Consider the following 18,909-nt stretch of genomic DNA (forward strand, 5'->3'; position numbering starts at 1 on the left):
AGAAAACTCTCCGAGTGGGCATACCAATGAATTTTTAGATTCCAAGCTCTCCCAAATGGTCATTGTCTTGCCTCCTATTTAAAGAGGAATAAATAAAATTGCAAGAGATGGTGCAACTTGTTTTGCAGATCTTATTTAATTTGGACTAGCAGTTTGCATTTTCCATCTGTACAACATAATTATTAACTTTTTGTGTTTCTTCATTGTTGCTGTGCAGACTGCCTTTTATGGGTGAACTCTGCCCTTTCTTACTGTTAGACTTTTATTTCTTTAAAGGAGTGTGTCTTTATTGATTTTTCTTTTAGGATGAAGTATATATAAAATTATTCATCCTAGTAAATGTGCTTGCAAAGAAATCTATGTGATTCATGGTCTTTGATCCTGTTATCACTTATGTGGGTGTTTAACTTTACTACTGTGCACAGTCCTAATGGGGAAAACCTTAATTTAAAAAGTACTATTCTAAAAATAATGTGAGGGGTTTTGCACATGTCCATGTTCGATTGTGAGGAACATCTCCCTGTAAAAACCAGGCATGTAAATTAAATGGGCTGTAGAGAAGATGGGAAAACAGAGAAATTATTATCCCCTAAGCCTGGAAAGATTTGATGTTGCACTGTCTCTATCCACGATCAGTCTGCACAGTAGCCATCCCTTCATTGTGCGGATGTAGAAAATGTTTTGTCTTAAAACTTGGGTTTTTGGAAAGATTTAGTGTTTTGGTCAGCACTGCCAAGCCAAATTGAGCACGAAGGTTATTTTGCTGAGATTGTCAGGTCTGCGGTGTGACCTGTGTATGTTTAGAGAGGGGGCTGCCAGCAGCGCGGCGGTGCAGGGGGCTGGCACTGGGGACCCCCTGTGCCCCAAAGCCTCGTGGCCGTGACTTGTCGTAAAGGTCTCAGGAAGAGGATCAGCGAGTCCCTTCAGCTGTGCCCTGCAGGAGAGGCAGCGACGGGACGGAGCGAGCGCCTGTGCCCCTTTGAGGGGCCACCCACGCCCTCCAAAGGTCCCTTGGCCATGCCCATCTCTTGTCACCACCCTGCCCCTTTCCCGTCTGTCTGTCCTTCCCGTCTCTCTGTCTGTCATCCAAGCCCCAGTCCCGGTCCCCCCTCCCGCTCCTGGCGGTGTCCCTTGTCCCCTCCCCTCGCCGCCCGCCGGGGAGATGGCGCTGAGCCCCCCCGAGCGGGGCGCGCCCGCGCTGCCGCTGCACTCGCCATGGACCTTCTGGCTGGACAAGTGAGTGGGGCTGGGGGCGGCGGGAGCTGGGGAACCCCCAAATCCCTCTAGGAAGCGATGCGCATCTTTGGGATTGTCGGTTCGCTCCTGCAAAGATTGGATCCGGGAAGTTAATGCCGGGCTGCGTATGGGAAATGTGCTGGTGAGGAATCGTCCCGGTGCCGGTCCCCATCGAGGGGGTCGGGAGCGCTGCGTACGGAAACTGGTTTGAAAACGCTTTGGGTTCCGTACTTCAGCGGACATATACCGGTCCAGGCACCTTCGGTGCAGGTTTGAGCTCTAAATTTAGAGATGAGGCTTGCCAGCCCCGGGAATAGAAGGGTAAAGGTTGTGCTTTGCTGCTGTGGTTTGTGTATCCCTGCTGCCCCAGATGGACCCGGTCCCACCGACCGTGACGTGCCGAATCCTGCAAACCTTTAATATCAGATTTGACTCCAGCAAGCGATCAGTTCTTAAAATCCGAAGTGATATGTTTTGAAGGATTAGCTGAAATCTATTAATTACCTGCAAGTTCTTATTACATATCGTTTGCTTGAAGTTTGAGCCTCTAATGCCGTGGAAAGAGGCTGCCAAGGGATCTCACCCCTGTGGTGCACACAGCGAGGCATAGGGAAGAAGTGCCAAAGTCAAAACGGAAAGTTTCTTACCAGCATTTGACGTTTTCTTAGCATGTATTTTTTAGAATCTTGTTATTTAATCTACAGCTTCCTTTTCTCATTTTTTTTCGTGTATTTCTCCTCCTTCCCTACTCCAGACGGCAAGTTTATAAGCTTTTCTGCCACTGAACATACTGCCCCAGGCTATTGGTAAAATTCTCCTCTTTAGTAATTTTTCTGGTAACTTTCAAACTCACGATAGAGAAATAACAAGGAACTGTTGAAAACTCAGGTCCAGCAAATCAAATCTAATAAATAAACCTATCAATTATTTCTGATTACTCCTTTTGCAGTTGTGACGCAGTTATGGTCAGGTTTGGGATCCAAGGTGTATTAAGCTTCTTTGTTTTTAGAAAGCATCATTTGAACTGGTGTTTAATCAAGTCACCAACCAGATCTATTTGTTTACATAAGCCATGTGGAGATAAGCATGTTTATTTTTATAATCAGTGTCAGCAGTTAAAATCCATTTTGAGTTCCTGAGTCCTTCCATTTTTCTTCTTAAGTCTTACTTCCACAATGCTTTAGACTCTTAAAATTTAGTTATTCTATAGAATTTTTTTTACTTTTCGGATCGCATCTAAATGCATTTAATTTAATACTTTTGTTTCTTAACTTAGAAATCCATGAGTGTATATATAAGAAAAAAAGAGTGGAACCATATATACACAAAACAGTGTGTTTTGTTTACCAGTAACAGGGATAGAATAAGGGCAGGGAACAAGAATGACAGCAAACAAGAAAAAAAAATAATTTAAAAAACACACAAGAGACAGAATCATGATCTTACTTTACTGCTGTGTGTGGAAGTTCATGTCTCTGCAGAGCCCCACAGAAGTGGCTGGGACATTTATTGGTACATCCACAGAGATCTGATGGAGGCTTAGGCTTGTATCAGTTGGACTTTCTGTAGAAGATAACTGTGGGCACTTTCTTAACTTACTTCAGTAGCACCTAGTGTGCAGCAGTGCTGTTTCCTCAGGAGATGGTATTGATTTTTGACCGCTGCTACATTTTACCCTGTACTTGCAGAGAAAAGCAGGAAGAAGTGACACTTAAGGATAAATAAATGTTGAGATGGATACATAGTTATCTCTTTCTATTAAACTACTGTGAGAGATAGATCTATGACATACAATTTTAAGATCTCTAAAACCTATCTTTTCATTAAGTCACGCTGTTAAAATAAATATCTATCAGCTAAGTGGTACTTTCTGTAGCAACTAGTGATGTGCTACCCTTGGGGTTCACGGCCTTGCTTTTATCATAACAGCACTGGATCCATCTCCTGCTTTAGAAGTAAATGCCTTTATTTTACCTATATCAGCACTTGTTTCTGTGAATGCCTTGGCACAGGCTGAACATCTGGAGGCTGGCATCCTGTGGCCAGGTCCTGGTTCATTGCCATCATCCCACACGTGTCACAGGGCATCTGCATTTCCCGTTAGTGCTAAGCCTTTCTTGATATCCGTGTCTGAAACAGCAGCCATGTGACTGTGCTTTCTGCTATCTTACCCTGTAAATGCCTTAGGAAAATGAGCATGATGAAAGCTTTGGGGGAATATTATTCACCAGTTTGACAAGAGATCCTATCTGTGATCTTGAAATGCTTGCAGATCAGCAGTTCCAAAGAAGGTGCAGAGAAGCTGGCAGGTGTTTTCCTCATAAAACAAATGAGATTTCCTTTTTAACTGTTAAAATGTTCCAAGGTCAAGTGCTAGAAGTTTGGGAAACAGGTGTTTAGATCTGCTGTTTATTTGGTCCATTCTACAGATTTCTAAGCTCATACCCATATGTCTCATTGGTAGGATTTTTTCCTGCAGTTATGTTTGGGAGCAGGGGAAATATCAGCAAGGCTTGCAAGGGCTTTTGGTGCCACCTTGGGAAGCTCATCATGCTGGTGGGCCTTTACACTTGTGCTTCTCTCAGGAAGACTGGTTCTGCTTGTAGTGACTTCTGCCTCTGAAAGGAAAGGTTGCCTTCTTAGGTTTTGCTACATTGTGTAGTATTTCAGTTATTTTTTACAATGAAGTGTCAATATGCATCACTGAATTTAACAAAAAGAATATGAGCATTATCTGGTCACTATATTGTGTAGCACACTCAACACCAGAATTGCCCAAAAGGAAAATCAAGTGACATGACCATCAAAGAATGGGCTGTCCTGGATAAAACCACCTTATGCACTTGAAACCATCCCCTAATGGGATTTGGGGCTGTGGACCTGGGTGTGATATTTGTGTAAATACAAAGCTGTGAAGATGGTTATACTTTTTGATGTACATGTGGACATGATGCAAATATCCTACTTAATGAACTTTGCAAATCTCAACTGTCACTTAGCACGGGTATCACACAGTGTGGTTTAACCCCAGACAAAACCCAAGCACCACACAGACACTCGCTCACTCCCCCACCAGCAGGATCGGGGAGAGAACTGGAAGGGTAAAAGCTGGAAAAGTCGTGGGCTGAGATAATGACAGATTAATAAGGAAAGCAAAAGCTGCACACACAGGCAAAGCAAAACAAGGAATTAATTCACTGCTTCCCATGGGCAGGCAGGTGTTCAGCCACCTCCAGGAGAGCAGGGCTCCATCCCATATGACTTGGGAAGACAAACACCATCAGTCCAAACATCCCTCCTCCTTCTCCCCCTTTATATACCGAGCACAATGTCAGATGGTCTGGAATATCCCTTGGGTCAGCTGGGGTCAGCTGTCCTGGCCGTGCCTCCTCCCAGTCTCCCATCGCTTTGCAGGATCATGGCCTGCTTGTCCTGTTTTCTCGCCTGATTTTGAACAATGCCCTTTAGACTATCTGAATTCTCTTGCAAGAATAGTTTAACTCTTCAGTATCTTTGTGAGGGAAATTATGTGTATATAAACATTGTCAAGTAAGCAGTGTTATTTGTCCAGGAAAGACAAAATATTCTTACATAAGGTATTATCCTTATGCACTGATTTTTCTCCCTGTATGTTATAGATGAGTTCTATATAAAGCTGAGTAGATACATTCCGATAACTGAACCATTTTAATAATGTGTTAATCTTCCTAACTGAACACATTAGACATTTGAAACTAAACTTGATAATTTCCCTTCTTCCCTATAGCAAAATTTATTTATCTAGGATCATCTATTTCATCTATTACATCTTATGAGTAGGTGGCTTACAATGAAAAATGATGGTTAATATCATAAGAATGTTCAATCCCGTAAGTGCATTTTGACAGGCTTTGATGGCTTGAAATCAGTCTTTGTATTCAAAATGGATTACCAGATTTATTTAGTTGCCACAGCATGTTTTTGACTTTATGCTTTGTAAGTAAATATTTTGCTTATTTATACCAAAAGCAGTTGTGGCTAAGCACTTCTAGGGGTATTTTCAAAACTGCTTGGAAGCTTTTAAAGCTTCCACTAAAGCTGTGATGAGAATCCCACTGGGAAACAAAGGCCAGTGTGAGCACATATGAAACAACTTCTATACTTAATTCTTTGCAGAAAAACAGAAAAGCTACAGTTCAGCATCAGAAATTAACATAAGCGCAACCACCTGGAGGTTTATTCATGGATAAAACAATGGAATTTATCTTTGTATCCTTTGTTCTGTATTCGTGCTGGAATAATGAAGGAGTAGCAAAGAAAGCTGGCATTAGCATTCATTTTGTGGAGATTATTCCTGTTTCCACATTCCCATGTGATTCACCACGAGATGCTGTACAGTGGGTCTGGCCTGCTTAGGCAATTCAGTTAGTCCTGATACTGCACCAAATTTTCTCCTATAAAAGTTCTGAAGATGCAGTGGCATCACAGGGCATGAAACAGGCAGACCAGGAGAACCCTTGAAATATTTTATGTGCAGACTCTCCATGGAAAACCCAGATGCACAACTGTAGGTGAAGTGGTGACAGAACAACTATTTCCACCCCCAGAGGATGTGTCAGTGCCAGGCTGGTGCCGTGATCCAGCTCCTTCCTCTTCCTGTGCTCATGGGGATTGGTAGGGCCTGCTGAGTTCTTGGAAATGAATTGTTCACCATGGCAATATCTGACAGGTCAGTAGGGCATATTGGATTAATTGCATTGTTGATGGCAGTAAAATTATCTGAATGGGAAGAATCCTGGCTTCATTTCAAGGGTCAATATTTGCAAGGTCTTGTTTTGTAGTGCCACGTGTACTGAGGTTTTTGGTAAAGTACACAACTGTCTCGCTACTTCTATCTCATAGTGCAAGGTTTTGCTGAAGTGTTACAGAAATAGGAATTTCTACAGATTCTTTCACTTGAAAATCATTTGTCATTTCTGCTAACTTAATTTAAACTTAACTTAAAATGTGTACTCAACTAAAAAGAAAATAAATACAAATTTCATGGGTTTCAAAGCACAAAACTCCTGTGTGGTCATCTGTGTGGATCTGCTGAGAAACACTATGGTTCAGATTTGTCAGCAGTCTGGAATTTTGCAGGAAATTCAAGGCTTTTTTTTCTTCTGTCTGTCTGATTAAAATACTGTCTCTGCCTTATAGTCATGCATTAAACCAAATTTGTGCAAATGATCCTGAACTTTTTAATTGATACATCGTAATTTTCTCAATTACGTTTTTTTAGTAGGATTTTGGTTTCGTTTGATTGTTTGTTTTTCAGATAAAAAACATTTGGGTGTTCATGCTCATATCCATAAATGACTGACACTTTTCAGAGCTGAATGAAAGGCTGAAATAACACTGTAATCTGGTGGGCCTGGAGCACTCACCAGGCAGGTTACTGGGAATAGATGGTCACTCACCATAACTTTTAAAACAGGCAATTTACTGGTTGGTTGGTGCTTTCAGCCAGCTGATCATAGTTTCTCTGGAAAATGTTATTTACAACTATCAAAATGAACGATTTTATAACCTTGGAGTGGTATATTCTGTCTACCTGTCTTACCTGCTCTTAAATGGCATTAAATTTGCTAAATTGCTACCATGATGATCTAGGTATACTTTGAAGGCTATGGCTAGAGAATACATTTTAATCTTTTATTTGGGTAGACCTTACTATTGGAGCAACTCAGTGGCAGTATCAGCACGAGGATATCAAGTGATAATAGTATCTGTTGTACAACATATGTAATGCCAGATGCCTTGGTGACTGCTAAGCCACCAGTGGCAGAAATAGTCCAGAAGAGAAGTAATTTCTTGGGCAGTGGCATGAGACAGAAAGAGGCAAAATTTATCTCAGGTTTTGCCTCTTTGTGTTCCATTCTACATGGAACAAGGTGCTAGTAGAGAGGTGCTAGTATAGTTAGCAAGTAAAGAACAAGGGGGAGTTGGTTGTGAATCCTCTACTTTCTACTGACAAATAGTTAAATCCCTTGATAAATTTTAAAGTTTGTTTGAATATATTACCCTTTTTTTGTGATTTCAAAAGCAATCTGACTGGCTCTGTTGCTGTAAAATACTGTGAATTTCTCTTTTTTGCTCTTTAATGCTGAGTGGAAAGTGTACATAAAAAAATGCCAAAACACACGAAAGAACACCAGACCTCCAAACCTTACGATGATAATTCCTTTTATCAAGTTGATAATAGATTTTTTTGTTGCTGGTTTTAAGTTTTCAGTTTTTTCATGAGAGTTCTCATAGTTCATGAGCCACTGGACTACAAGCTGTGCCATGGCAATTTCTTGTTGATTTCTTTGTTTGTTTCCTGCCACTTCCACCGTTGTGATGTGCTCTTAGTTCTGGTAATTAACAGGCAAATAGTAAAGGAGATGTTAGTTTGCCTGTTTTATACTGAAAAAGTTGGGTGGTATTTTTCTGCTGGTTTTGTATGTATTTTTAAAGCAGCTTATTTTAATAGGAGCCTTGAAAAAACCTTAGAGCTATTATTAGACTTTTGAAGCTGTGATGCTGTTTCAGTAGTTTTGCATATTAAATTTCTTCCTTTACATGAATATCTAGGGTTTGCCCAGAGCTTCAATTATATCTGTAACAACTGAGAGTAACTTCAGAGTTTCCCTGGACATATTTCATGCTGATCAGATGTATCAGGGAGGGATGCTGAGATCTGATTTGCTTTTATCCTTTCTTCAGCTGGTACCCGAGCAACAGCTGCGTTTTCTTCTGTTTCCTTAAACCTGCTCTCTTGCTTCTGTTTCCAGATTTAGTAATTTTACACATTTTTGTTTCCTCTTCTGAGACACAATGGGAGGTTGCTTTTGTCTTTGATCTTCGTTTTTCTTTAGAAATCCTACTTCAGCTTCTGAAGGGAAAGAAAAATGTTTCTAGTTCTAAGAAATTGAATGTGCCTTAGAAATTTTGACCTCATTCCCCCAAAATTGTGCCTGTGGGATTGTGTGCTGGGAATTGTAAGGTGGGTGTTATGATGCACTGTTAGTGCAGTGACAGGAACACAGGGATGTCTGGGGGTGTGGATGCACCGTCCCATGCCTCATGCACTGAAGAGTAATGAAGATTATAAATAGAACCATTTAGGTTGGGAAAGACCTTTCAGATGATGCAGGGATGCAGCTGGTGCTGTGTGTGCCTAAAGAATCACAGAATATCCTGAGCTGGAAGGGATTTAGGAGGATCAAGTTGAACTCCTGGCCGTGCACAGGACCATCCCCAAGGGTCACACCCTGTGCTTGAGAACATTGTCCAAGCGCTCCTGGAGCTCTGGGACTGTGACCATTCCCTGGGGAGCCTTGGAAGTGCCCACCACCCTCTGGGGGAAGAACCTTTTCCTGATATGCAGCCATTCCCTTGGGTCACCGCAGAGATCAGTGCCTGCCCCTCATGAGGCACTTGTAGACAGCAACGAAGTCTCCTCCAAGTGACCACAGCCACTCCTCTTATGGCTTCCCTACAGGCCCTTGAGGGAGAGAAGCAGCTTTGGGTGGAGCTGGTGATGGTCGATGTGAGGGTGAACGACGCCTGGTGCACCAGGGTGTTTGGCAGGGAGACCGGCCCAAGGATCTCGGCTTTACCGAGCGTGCTGCTGGTAGATGTGGCTTGAAGGCATCATTGGAGAACTGCCTGGAGCCATGGAGGTTCCCTGGGTGCATTGTCGGACTTGTCTTCTCCTCAGCCCGTGTGCGCGTCCCACCCTTCAGGGGCAGCGAGGAGCTTGAGGCGACTGTAGCCGGCCTGGTGAGGGAGGCGCGGCGCTGAGGGAGGGTGCGGCCGTGCCCGCTGCCCCCGCCGTGCCCGCTGCCCCTGCCCCGCCGTGCCCGCTGCTCCTGCCCCGCCGTTCCTGCCCCGCCGTTCCTGCCCCGCCGTGCCCGCGCCCCGCCGTGCCCGCTGCTCCTGCCCCGCCGTGCCCGCACCCCGCCGTGCCCGCGCCCCGCCGTGCCCGCTGCCCCTGCCCCGCCGTGCCCGCCGCCCCGCCGTGCCCGCGCCCCGCCGTGCCCGCTGCCCCCGCCGTGCCCGCTGCCCCTGCCCCGCCGTGCCCGCGCCGTGCCCGCGCCGTGCCCGCACCGTGCCCGCTGGCTGTGCGTCTGCGCCACCTAGCGGCCCACGCTGAGGGCCTGGCGAGCGCAGCCCGCACAAGGTGTGCGGATGAGCTTCCTTTTCAAACTGTGAAACACCGGGAGCGCCTTAAAACGGGGATTTTCGTGTATGAAATGCGAAGTAATTGCGGGGTAGGATCGTGCGGTCCCTTTCTGGTAGCCCATCACCTGTGAACAGCAGGGCTGTGATGGTGTGTGGTAGCTCTGAGAGCAGCAGTGCGCTGCTTGGCTACAACTCCTGATACTTCTGTTTGGTTTTATGAATTACCTGGCAAATATTAATTTATTTGCAAGTATAAAATAATTTAAACTCATATCTTTAAATGGTTCTTGATAATTTGGAGCTGGATTTCCCCTTTGGCATGTGAACATTTCAACTTCACGCTCATCTGATTCACATTCCCTCTCCATCTGCCTTCTCTCCCTCCTTGATAAAATAAATATTTTAATTAATCAGTGCTTTATCTTCAAGGTCACTTCCTGGTACCACAGCAGCTGAATGTGCATTAAATTTGAAGAAGATTTATACAGTACAAACAGTGCAGGTAAGGCGTCTGGCTCTGCTACGGGAGCTGCCACATGTTATTAATGTAACTTCACACCTCAAGTTTTGTTTTTCCTCCAGGATGAGTCACACCTATGGCTTTGCTTACCTGAGGTGTGAAACGTGAGTGTTACTGGTGCTGTGTGTTTGTATTACTGAGTCAGTGTTTGAATTCCGGATGGGGAAAGGAGGAGGCGTATTGGATTGGGCACAGTAGATTCTCAAACCTTCCTGAGTTTCCCCTAATACATAGAATTATTTTATTTGATGTATTTTAAATATGTTTCCAGCCTTTTCTCCTTTTTCTAATACAGAAATTAATTGCGCAAAGACTATAAATTGCAGCATGTGGCTTTATTTTTGGTGGGGTTTCTCTCCTTGAGTATGTATCTAAAAAAAGATTCTAGCAAACTGAATTAAAAGACTCTTAAACCATGTAATACTTGCAGCAGTGAGAAATGTCTGTGTCATCTGCTATTGCCTAGTAGTGGGTATCTTGCAAGTAAAATTGTATTTCTGTTTTAATACCACAGCATGAAGTGTGTAGCAAATTGGCATTTGTTTCACCTTAATGCTAAGCTGACTAGTTCACTAAATCTCTGAAATTTTAGGGTAATGCCAGACCCTTCTCTTTGAGAAGCACACCTGTAGCAATCTACTGAAGTTTTAAATAAGGCTCTCTCATGAAGGTCTGTACAACTTCGTACATTGCATGAGATTTCCAAATGCAAAACCTTCCAAACCATGTCTCTAGTTCAGGATATAAAGAGCTCTCAAATGTTTCCACAGCCATCTACCAGTGTACCTCTGCTTCTTCTTCTGCAAGTACCTTTAGGGTTTGGCACACAACTATTTAAGAATAAGATCATAGTTGTAATGGGTGTTTCATACCAAGATTTTCTATTTTTAGTAGTCTTTGATTTTTTCTTGTGGCTGGGTAAAGGTAATGGCTGTTAGGCAAAGTTGCCAAGGGCCACAAAATTTTATCACGCAATGTTGCAGTCCTTGTTTCTAAAGTTGTGCTAGTGATTAAGTATTAGGTATTACTTAATGTATTAGATGATACTTAAATATTATGTCTAGATAATACTTAATGAGTTGCACTAATGATTAATATTGCATCATGTTGATGCAACTTAAGTCTTTAAAAATCCTTTCTATTCCCAACTGTTGGATAAAGAGAGAGATTGGGATCTCTTCAATCATCCCTCCCTGTTGCTCACTACTGCTTTTGGGTGCTTTTTTATCCACCCCAAATTTGCCTGACAGTTTCTGCTTTTACCAGCAAAAATACTGGGAAGTAATCCAATGGTTTCTGGTAATTCGAATCTTTGAATTTCTCCCCCACTCCTGTATTAACATGTGCATCTCAGGTTCTTTGCATCTGGTTGAAACCTTTCACTCAGACAAACTAGTTGGGTTGCTGATTAGACATTTAGCTCACCAGAATTATTGTTTGTGGTGTTTTTGTAACTCAGGATAATCATAATGATGCAAGGTAGAATATAAATATATCTTTTTAATAGGCTAAGGGAGTTTTATGTCGTGGTTTGTTCTGACATATTCAGTGTAACTCTGGTTTTGATTATTTTTTTCCCTCTGTATTCAAAAGGATAATCCACATTTGGACTGCTTCTCTTTTTTCCACCTTCATGCATGCAGAATTGGCATCTAAAAAAAATAAAAGTAGAAATGATTCTGTAAGATGTTCTTTTCAGAGCATTTTATTATGACATAGAAAGTGCCCATTCTCCAGGAGAAGAATGTGTAAATTGGTTCAGAGAAAATTAGCAAGGAAATAAATCTGCATGAAACACTCTCTTGTGGTAATGCAAGTAATATTTTTCCTTTTCAAGGATTTCTGGAGTGTCTACAACAACATTCCTCCTGTGACAAACTTGCCTCTGAGGTGTAGCTACCATTTAATGCAGGGAGAACGGCGCCCACTTTGGTATGTGTGTTGTCATCAGACATTTCTGGGAATGGGCAGTGGAATAACTTGCAGGAGTGAAAGGTGTGGGACAGGAGGGTCTTGTTTCTGTTGGCTGCAAACACCTGAGCTCAAGAGACCAATGAAAGAAATACCCTGAGGTTCTTGTTCAGTTTAAAAGTGACTTGTACCGAAGAGTCTTTATTAAAAACACAGACTGTAATTTCATTGTCCACCTCTGGATGTAAATGGACAAAAATAGATTATGAAATAGAAGTTAAGAAATTAGAATATGACTCTGAATCTCAATTCAGGAATAAGTTACTTCTGTTTAAATGTTTTTAGCTTGCACATTATTTTCTTTTCACTGTTGAAATAATGATGCAAATAACTTATGGTTCTTCACTCCTTTTCATCTGTGGAAAAGGACAGGTGAAGTATATGCTTCATATGCCTATACATGCCAATGCACCTTGGATTAAAAGTAATTTAAGATATTAGGAGGCGATTCATTGCAGCAAATTCATACTTGATTGCAGGATAGTAATGAAATAAAGTATAAATAATTGATGTTTTCTTTTCAGAAATCAAACTCTGCATCCCTTCTTCCTGTTGCAGTTCTGTTGCATCTCAAAGAACCTCAGCACTTTTTGAAGAGTTTTGATATTTTTGGCATCATTTCTGTAGATTGCGATTGCATTAGCGTGCTTTAATTTGATTGTAGCTGTCTGACTGACTACAGGAGATTTCTGTCCTAATCTACAGGAAATGTAAATTTTTTAAAGTGAAGTGCATCTGAAGGTCTGTGTTACTTTTGTGAAAATACTGTGACTGGTCAGGATAGCTAAAGTGGGCATGAAAAAACATTGGTGTCTGTATAAATCAACTGAACCATTGTGTGCAAATCTTCATATCTTTGTAAGGATGAATGAAAGAATTTAGGGGTTTGGTTTTTTGGGGTTTGGTTTTCCTATTTTTAGTTTTCGTTTGTTAAGTGACTACTAGAGGTGTAAAATGCAAAGATAATTTCTGAAAATCAAACACTTATTTAAGCCTATCAAAGTAGTTTTGCATTTTAGGAAAGGGATTGCAAGAGATTGATCTTATTATCAGTAATTTGCTAGCTTTTCAATAATTACTGCCAAGAACCTTTTCTCAGATTACCATTACAGTATACTGGCCAATTTCAGCATTTTATTATTTTTTTTTCTTTTAGAAAGAAAGAGAAATCTTGAAGTAAGAATTGAGGATGCAGATTTTTGAAGATATCCTCCCACTGTTTCCCCCTCTTAACCCAGCATCTGTCAGGATTGGTGGGAGACCATTGATCCTGAAGAATCTCTATAGGTGTCACACCATTTAGATATTCCAAAGATGAATTTTTAGGTTGTTCCTTTAATTTGGCCTTTACAGAGTTTTAACAGGAAACTAGAAGCCCTAATTTAAAGTCTGAGAAAAATAATTGTGACAGAATAAACTTGAGAAGCTCACAGGTTAGTGCATTGTGCCTTTGTCATTTCAAGGCAGTTTAATAGTTATGTCTGCCCTGACCTCAGGCAGCTCCAGTCTTTTTTTAATAAGGGCAATTAATTTCTAGCTGTCACAAAACTGAAATGAAGTGTGCTCATGTTCTTTTATTAAATTGAGTAAACGGAAGAGTAAAATCTGCTTCTGTGAAAATATGTCAGAGGTTTTCCAAAATTAAAGGTTACCATAGTAAAATGTAAAATTGTTTTGTGGCTTGTTCCCATACAGTGTGCAGCCACTTCAAAGAAGGTCTGTAGTCAGGGAAAATACAAGTGTTTTCCAATACACAAAACTTAGGAAAAGGATTAGGTGTTGAGAGATACACTTCATATGAACAATGAAAGAATTATCTCTGATGTCAGAAGTCAGAGTCATGCTCCCTGGAGTTAGTAATTGCATTTCAGATGGGATTTTTCTGGGGAAATTAAACCACAAACATAGGGTTATCTAGATGTGGATTTGAATATTTATTTTCACTGATGTATTTCCCATAACAGGGAAGAAGAAAGTAATGCCAAAGGAGGTATATGGAAAATGAAGGTCCCTAAAGAAAGTACGGTATGTTACATTGATTCTGTACTCAGACCTTGTTTAGTAAGGGAGTTTCTTTAAACTCTGTTTGATAAAGCTGTTGTAAAGGTTTTTACTTCTTACATCACCCAACTCAACAATCAAATACTACATTAACTTCTATAACCTTTTAAAGACAATGAGCAGAAGTTTCTTTTCCAATATTTCCATGTCTTCCTTTAGATAACATTTGGCAATCTATTAAAAACAAATGAAAGCTACAGCTTTTGAATTTGGAAACATGGTAATGTGTAACCACCATTGTTCTCAAGACTGTTTCCTTATAGGCATACAAAGAAAAATAGAAATACCTTTTCCTGATAATCTATGCTAAATTATATATTTTTTCATTTAAAATTGTGGAAGATGAAGTTTATTCAGGCACATCCTTGAGCTCTAATGAAATAACTGTGTTTCTCCTTGCCTCTCTAATCAAATGCATGTGAGTAACTTCTGTGAACTGCCACAGAAAGGAGATTTGACCTCTTCACACATGGTGTTTATGTGTATAAGTGTGCTCTGGATGAGGCCTTTAAACAGAAAAAGTGAAGTGTCAGAAAAATGTGACAGCCTCGCAGAAGGCATTAAATGCTGAAAGATGGTACTCAAAATTTCAGCTGAAAGTTAATTGATTTTTGCCTGTGGGCTTTTTTCTTGTGAGTTGCAGCTTTCCTCCCCCGCAGTCCCAAGTGGTCACAAAAGACTGAAATTGAAATTGTCTTTTTCCTCCTATAATCCAAGGTGTGAAGGTTGTCAGAAGTGACAAGTGGTTTGGAGAGCCTGAATTACTGGGCAGTGAATTTAGAGACCCCAGAGGCCTTGTTTTTCACAGGCTGAATGACAGCCCCTTTTTGACATGAAGGTACTTTTGATCTCTCAAACTATGCAGCGCATGGCCTCAGTCACTTCTGAAAGGTTTGCTTGAAGGTGAATTCTAGTCAGTTTTCAGTACCTTGTAAATAGCATAAATAACACCTTTATGCCTGTTTCTCATTTTTTTGGCTTCATTCTTCATCACATGTGGGCACAGCATCTCCTTGGCTAAGATGAACCATCTTGTACAGACCCAACAATTAATTATATAACAACATGCACTTTTTGTCTAGACGACCTCAGAAAGAGAAGACACTTAAAACTGAGCTAGCATACCTAACTTTTAATTTAAGAAACAGTAATTTCAATGTAACATTTTTCTGCCTCCTTAGGCTGCAGTTTGGAAAGAGCTACTGCTAGCAACTATTGGAGAGCAGTTTACAGATTGTTGTGCAGCAGGTAATGACTGAGACATTTCTCCATCATTTCTTTTCACCGTATTTGCTTCTCTTCTAAGCATGATTATCTGGTAAAGGTAGTTGTTACAGTGACAGTGAATATCCAGTTAGGAATTGTCTTTCACTGGCTATCAGTTCATGAAAAAAGTGGCATTTCTCAGGTTTACAGAGCAGTTCAGAAACAACCTTCAAATGGTTTCTCACACCCTTTATACACTGATAGGGTTGTCTTGGGGTCACTTCAAGCAAATATATTAATTCTGCTGCCTACAGAGGTAGTTCTTGCTCTTGGCTATGCGCTTCTTACACCACCTTTCTGTTTTGTTAGTGACCTTTTCATTGGGATGCACAGAGCAGCTAAGCCATGGAGTTCACAGCTGGATCAACCACTGCTCCCAGTTGTAGAATGGCCTTTGAGCTGCATCCTGAGAACTTCACACCAAAGAGGGCTTCTTCAATGTAGCACAGAGTTACCAGCACTGGCAGCATCAGCAGCCTGATTGGGGCTTTATTAATTTCATTAATTTTATTTTCTTTTTTTTTTTTTTTTTTCTGTTACTGCCTTGACAAAATGTAAAGGAAAAAGAGTAAAGTCTGGAAAAGCTGGTGTCTGATCTCCACCAGGTACTGTTCCTGGGGTTTTAGTTGTTTCACTCTCATCCTCCCATTTCTGCTTTTCGACATCACTTTAGGTAAATTGTCTTTAGTAGTTCATATTGCTGACCTTACTGAAGGGAGTCTTGTGATTCCCTTTTAATCAAGTCTAAGAGTGCTAATAGCAAAGATGAATAATCCTATGGCACTTCATAAAAACACCATGAGGTAATATTTCCAATAACTTCTAAAAACAGTTTCTTACTGGTAACTACTTTGTCTGGTTTGAACATTGGTATTTTCCTCACTGGAGATTGCTCTTTTTTTCACATCTTTTTTTTTTTTTTTTCCAGCTTTTGGGCACTGTTTCATGATACACAAGTAGCAAATGAGATGTGTCTCACTTTTAAAGTATTCCTTAATGATTCTTCCCCTTCTGTGCAGATGATGAAGTAATAGGGGTTAGTGTCAGTGTTCGTGACCGTGAAGATGTTGTGCAAGTCTGGAACATGAATTCCTCTTCAGCAAGTGAAGCAAACGTTTTAGAAAAGATTCATCAACTTCTCCCACACACATCTTTTAAAGCAGTCTTTTATAAATGTAAGTATTTTGTACTGTTCATTTCTACCTTCATTAGAAAAACAAGATGCTGGTAGGGTATTTCTATGGGAATATCCTGCCTGATTCATCATTAATCACTTAGGAATGTAGCATCTGTCATTCCATTAAAATTATGTCCCTTCAATGTAGAAGTTAGCTATCATTCAAAAGATATTTTTAATTTCATTGTACAATCTGTTTTGTTTCATGTTTAATTTGCCTGATTCACAAATTCAACAAATCTCTTAATAACTCTCAAGGCTACATACTGTCCAATTTAAGTATTAATTTAGAGGAACCATTTGCAATCAGGATTTTAAGGGATCTCATATTTTAGGCTCCCTACAAATGTATTATCAAACAGTGTATTCTGAAGGATCCCTTGTTGGCACATTGTGTTCTCCCTTGGCTGATTTATGCATTTTTATCTTCTCTTTTTTTAATCTTTTCAACTTCTTGACAGACTTTACATGGTCTTCTATTCCCTTTTTTTTCCTTCTCTCTTCCCTAGCCCACAGAGAGCATCATGCTTTTGAAGGCTGATGTGGAAAGCATTGAGTGCATTGTATGCCAAGATCACTTGTTGCTATTTGATGATTTGAGCTGGTCTGGACAGGAGGAGGATGGTGGAAGACCTGCAGAAGTGCTACGTGGGGTTGACCCTTTTGAGTTTCTGACATTTCAAACCGGCCTATTGCTACTGAAAATGAAAAAAACCCAAACAGTTGCCTTGACCACTAAATACCTGATTCATTCCTTCATGTTGAGTTGGTATTTTTAGTTCTTAGTTGTTTCTTTAAAAAAATATTTTGGCCACTTGTTTGTTGAACTTGATTATATTTGTTCCCATTTCTTTAAGATAGTTGGCTTTTTCTTCTGTGATGTATTTAGTGAAAAGCAAACATGCAGAGATGCTATGCTGCTTTTCCAAGATATACTGTATATAGAGGAATCCTGGCTTGGGGAAATGTGTTTTCAATTTTCACTTTGAAACATTCCTGTCATGTTAAGATTTACTCACTGGTTTTGTCCCAAGAGAGAAAGAAATTGCACTGCATTTATGCTAATGTTCAGTAATCTGGTCTTGCACTGACAACAGCACATACTGTAAATGTAAATAGAAAAGAGTATCTTAAATGAGCAATTAAAGAGAACACATTTATATTGGAACTAACCCTGTATAGGATGATGTTAATGTCTTTTAATTGTATTGATTTCAGAAGAGCAGCCCTTGTTCAGGTTAGAATCAGAAATTTCTCAATAGGAAGCCCTGCAAACTCAATAACTCTTATTTAACAGTGAAAGGGTATTTATGGTTTTATATTGTGTGCTCTCTTATGGTACCTTTCTGTACATCCATGAAAAAATGTAATGAATAATTTCAAATGAATTGTACAAACTGGATCCATCCCTCCCACCTCCTTATGTACATCAGGCCCATGTCTGCATCCACTATGTCAGTGTCAGAATTGCTGCTGACTTCAGTGCAAAGGAAGCGATCCCATTGTCTGTAGTTTCAAGCCCTCAAAACTTCCTAAGTGTCCTTTTTAAAATAAATAAAATGTACAGGAAAGAAATTTGTGTTGCAGCTTGAATAGAAATATCAACAGTGTTAACCTTTAATTATTTGTCTGTATTAACTATTTGAGGTGTTTTAATATACTTCAAAGATGTGGATCCTTTTTTAAGAAGCAGCAAGGTAGAGATGAACATACCCTCTGCTGAGCACTCCTTCATCCTTCAGAGGTTTTTGTCTGGTAGCTCTTCAAGTTGCACTGTTTTTCACGTCTTTAGTATATTAAGAGGCAGCCATAAAAATAAAATAAATTTAAAAATAATTATCACACATTTGAGATTTTTTTTTTTTACAACTTTCTCTTGTACTTACAACTTTAACTTTTATTTATGGATTAAAACTGTGTAGTTAATGAGCATTATTAATTAAACACATTTTCTAAAATCCAAGTGCCTTGCTTCTGGATTGCTTTCTGGAATGAAATGTTACTGGTCCTGCTTTTTCAAACCTGTGTATTTTACATTAAAACTTACTGTCTTAAAAGCTGTCTGTTTTGTTCTTAGATTAATTTTTTTTTCAGTGAAGAAGTATGAAGTACAGTGGATACTTGCAGGGATGTACCTGGACAGCCTCCAGGCCTGTGTGATGGAGGGGAAAAGTGACTTCAGCAAAGTGAGGGTTAGAACACAGTGAGGAGAAATGTTTTCAACTGCTTGATGAGCAAGATTTCTCACTTGAAATATTTCCCTGTCTTTGGAGGAAATGTAAGTGGAATACTAATGGAGAATTAATCATGCACCTCTCCCTCTGCTTCCTTTCACTTTTGGAAAGAAGCCACAGCCTCTTATTTCTTCTCCAAGTTTGTTTTCAGGATGGATGTTGATTCCAGTAGAGTTGGAGCTGCTAGCAGAAGGGGCTGATCTGGTGATGTCACTGGAACTTTCCAGTTTAAGGTATTATTTTATTCATCCAACTGC

The 18,909-nt window shown here is 40.4% G+C and overlaps 1 protein-coding gene across 1 annotated transcript; it reads left to right on the top strand.

Annotated features, from left to right (window-relative positions):
* The first annotated feature begins 1,129 nt into the window (after nt 1-1,129).
* Nucleotides 1,130-18,471, top strand: EIF4E3 (eukaryotic translation initiation factor 4E family member 3). Its single transcript, XM_056501912.1, has 7 exons — nt 1,130-1,236; nt 9,853-9,925; nt 11,781-11,875; nt 13,879-13,939; nt 15,157-15,223; nt 16,261-16,416; nt 16,928-18,471. The coding sequence occupies exons 1-7, from the start codon at nt 1,163-1,165 to the stop codon at nt 16,957-16,959; spliced, it is 558 nt and encodes a 185-aa protein (XP_056357887.1). The 5' UTR covers nt 1,130-1,162; the 3' UTR covers nt 16,960-18,471.
* Nucleotides 18,472-18,909: the final 438 nt, after the last annotated feature.

The sequence above is a fragment of the Oenanthe melanoleuca genome, chromosome 12 (assembly GCF_029582105.1).
Source record: "Oenanthe melanoleuca isolate GR-GAL-2019-014 chromosome 12, OMel1.0, whole genome shotgun sequence".
NCBI lineage: Eukaryota > Metazoa > Chordata > Aves > Passeriformes > Muscicapidae > Oenanthe > Oenanthe melanoleuca.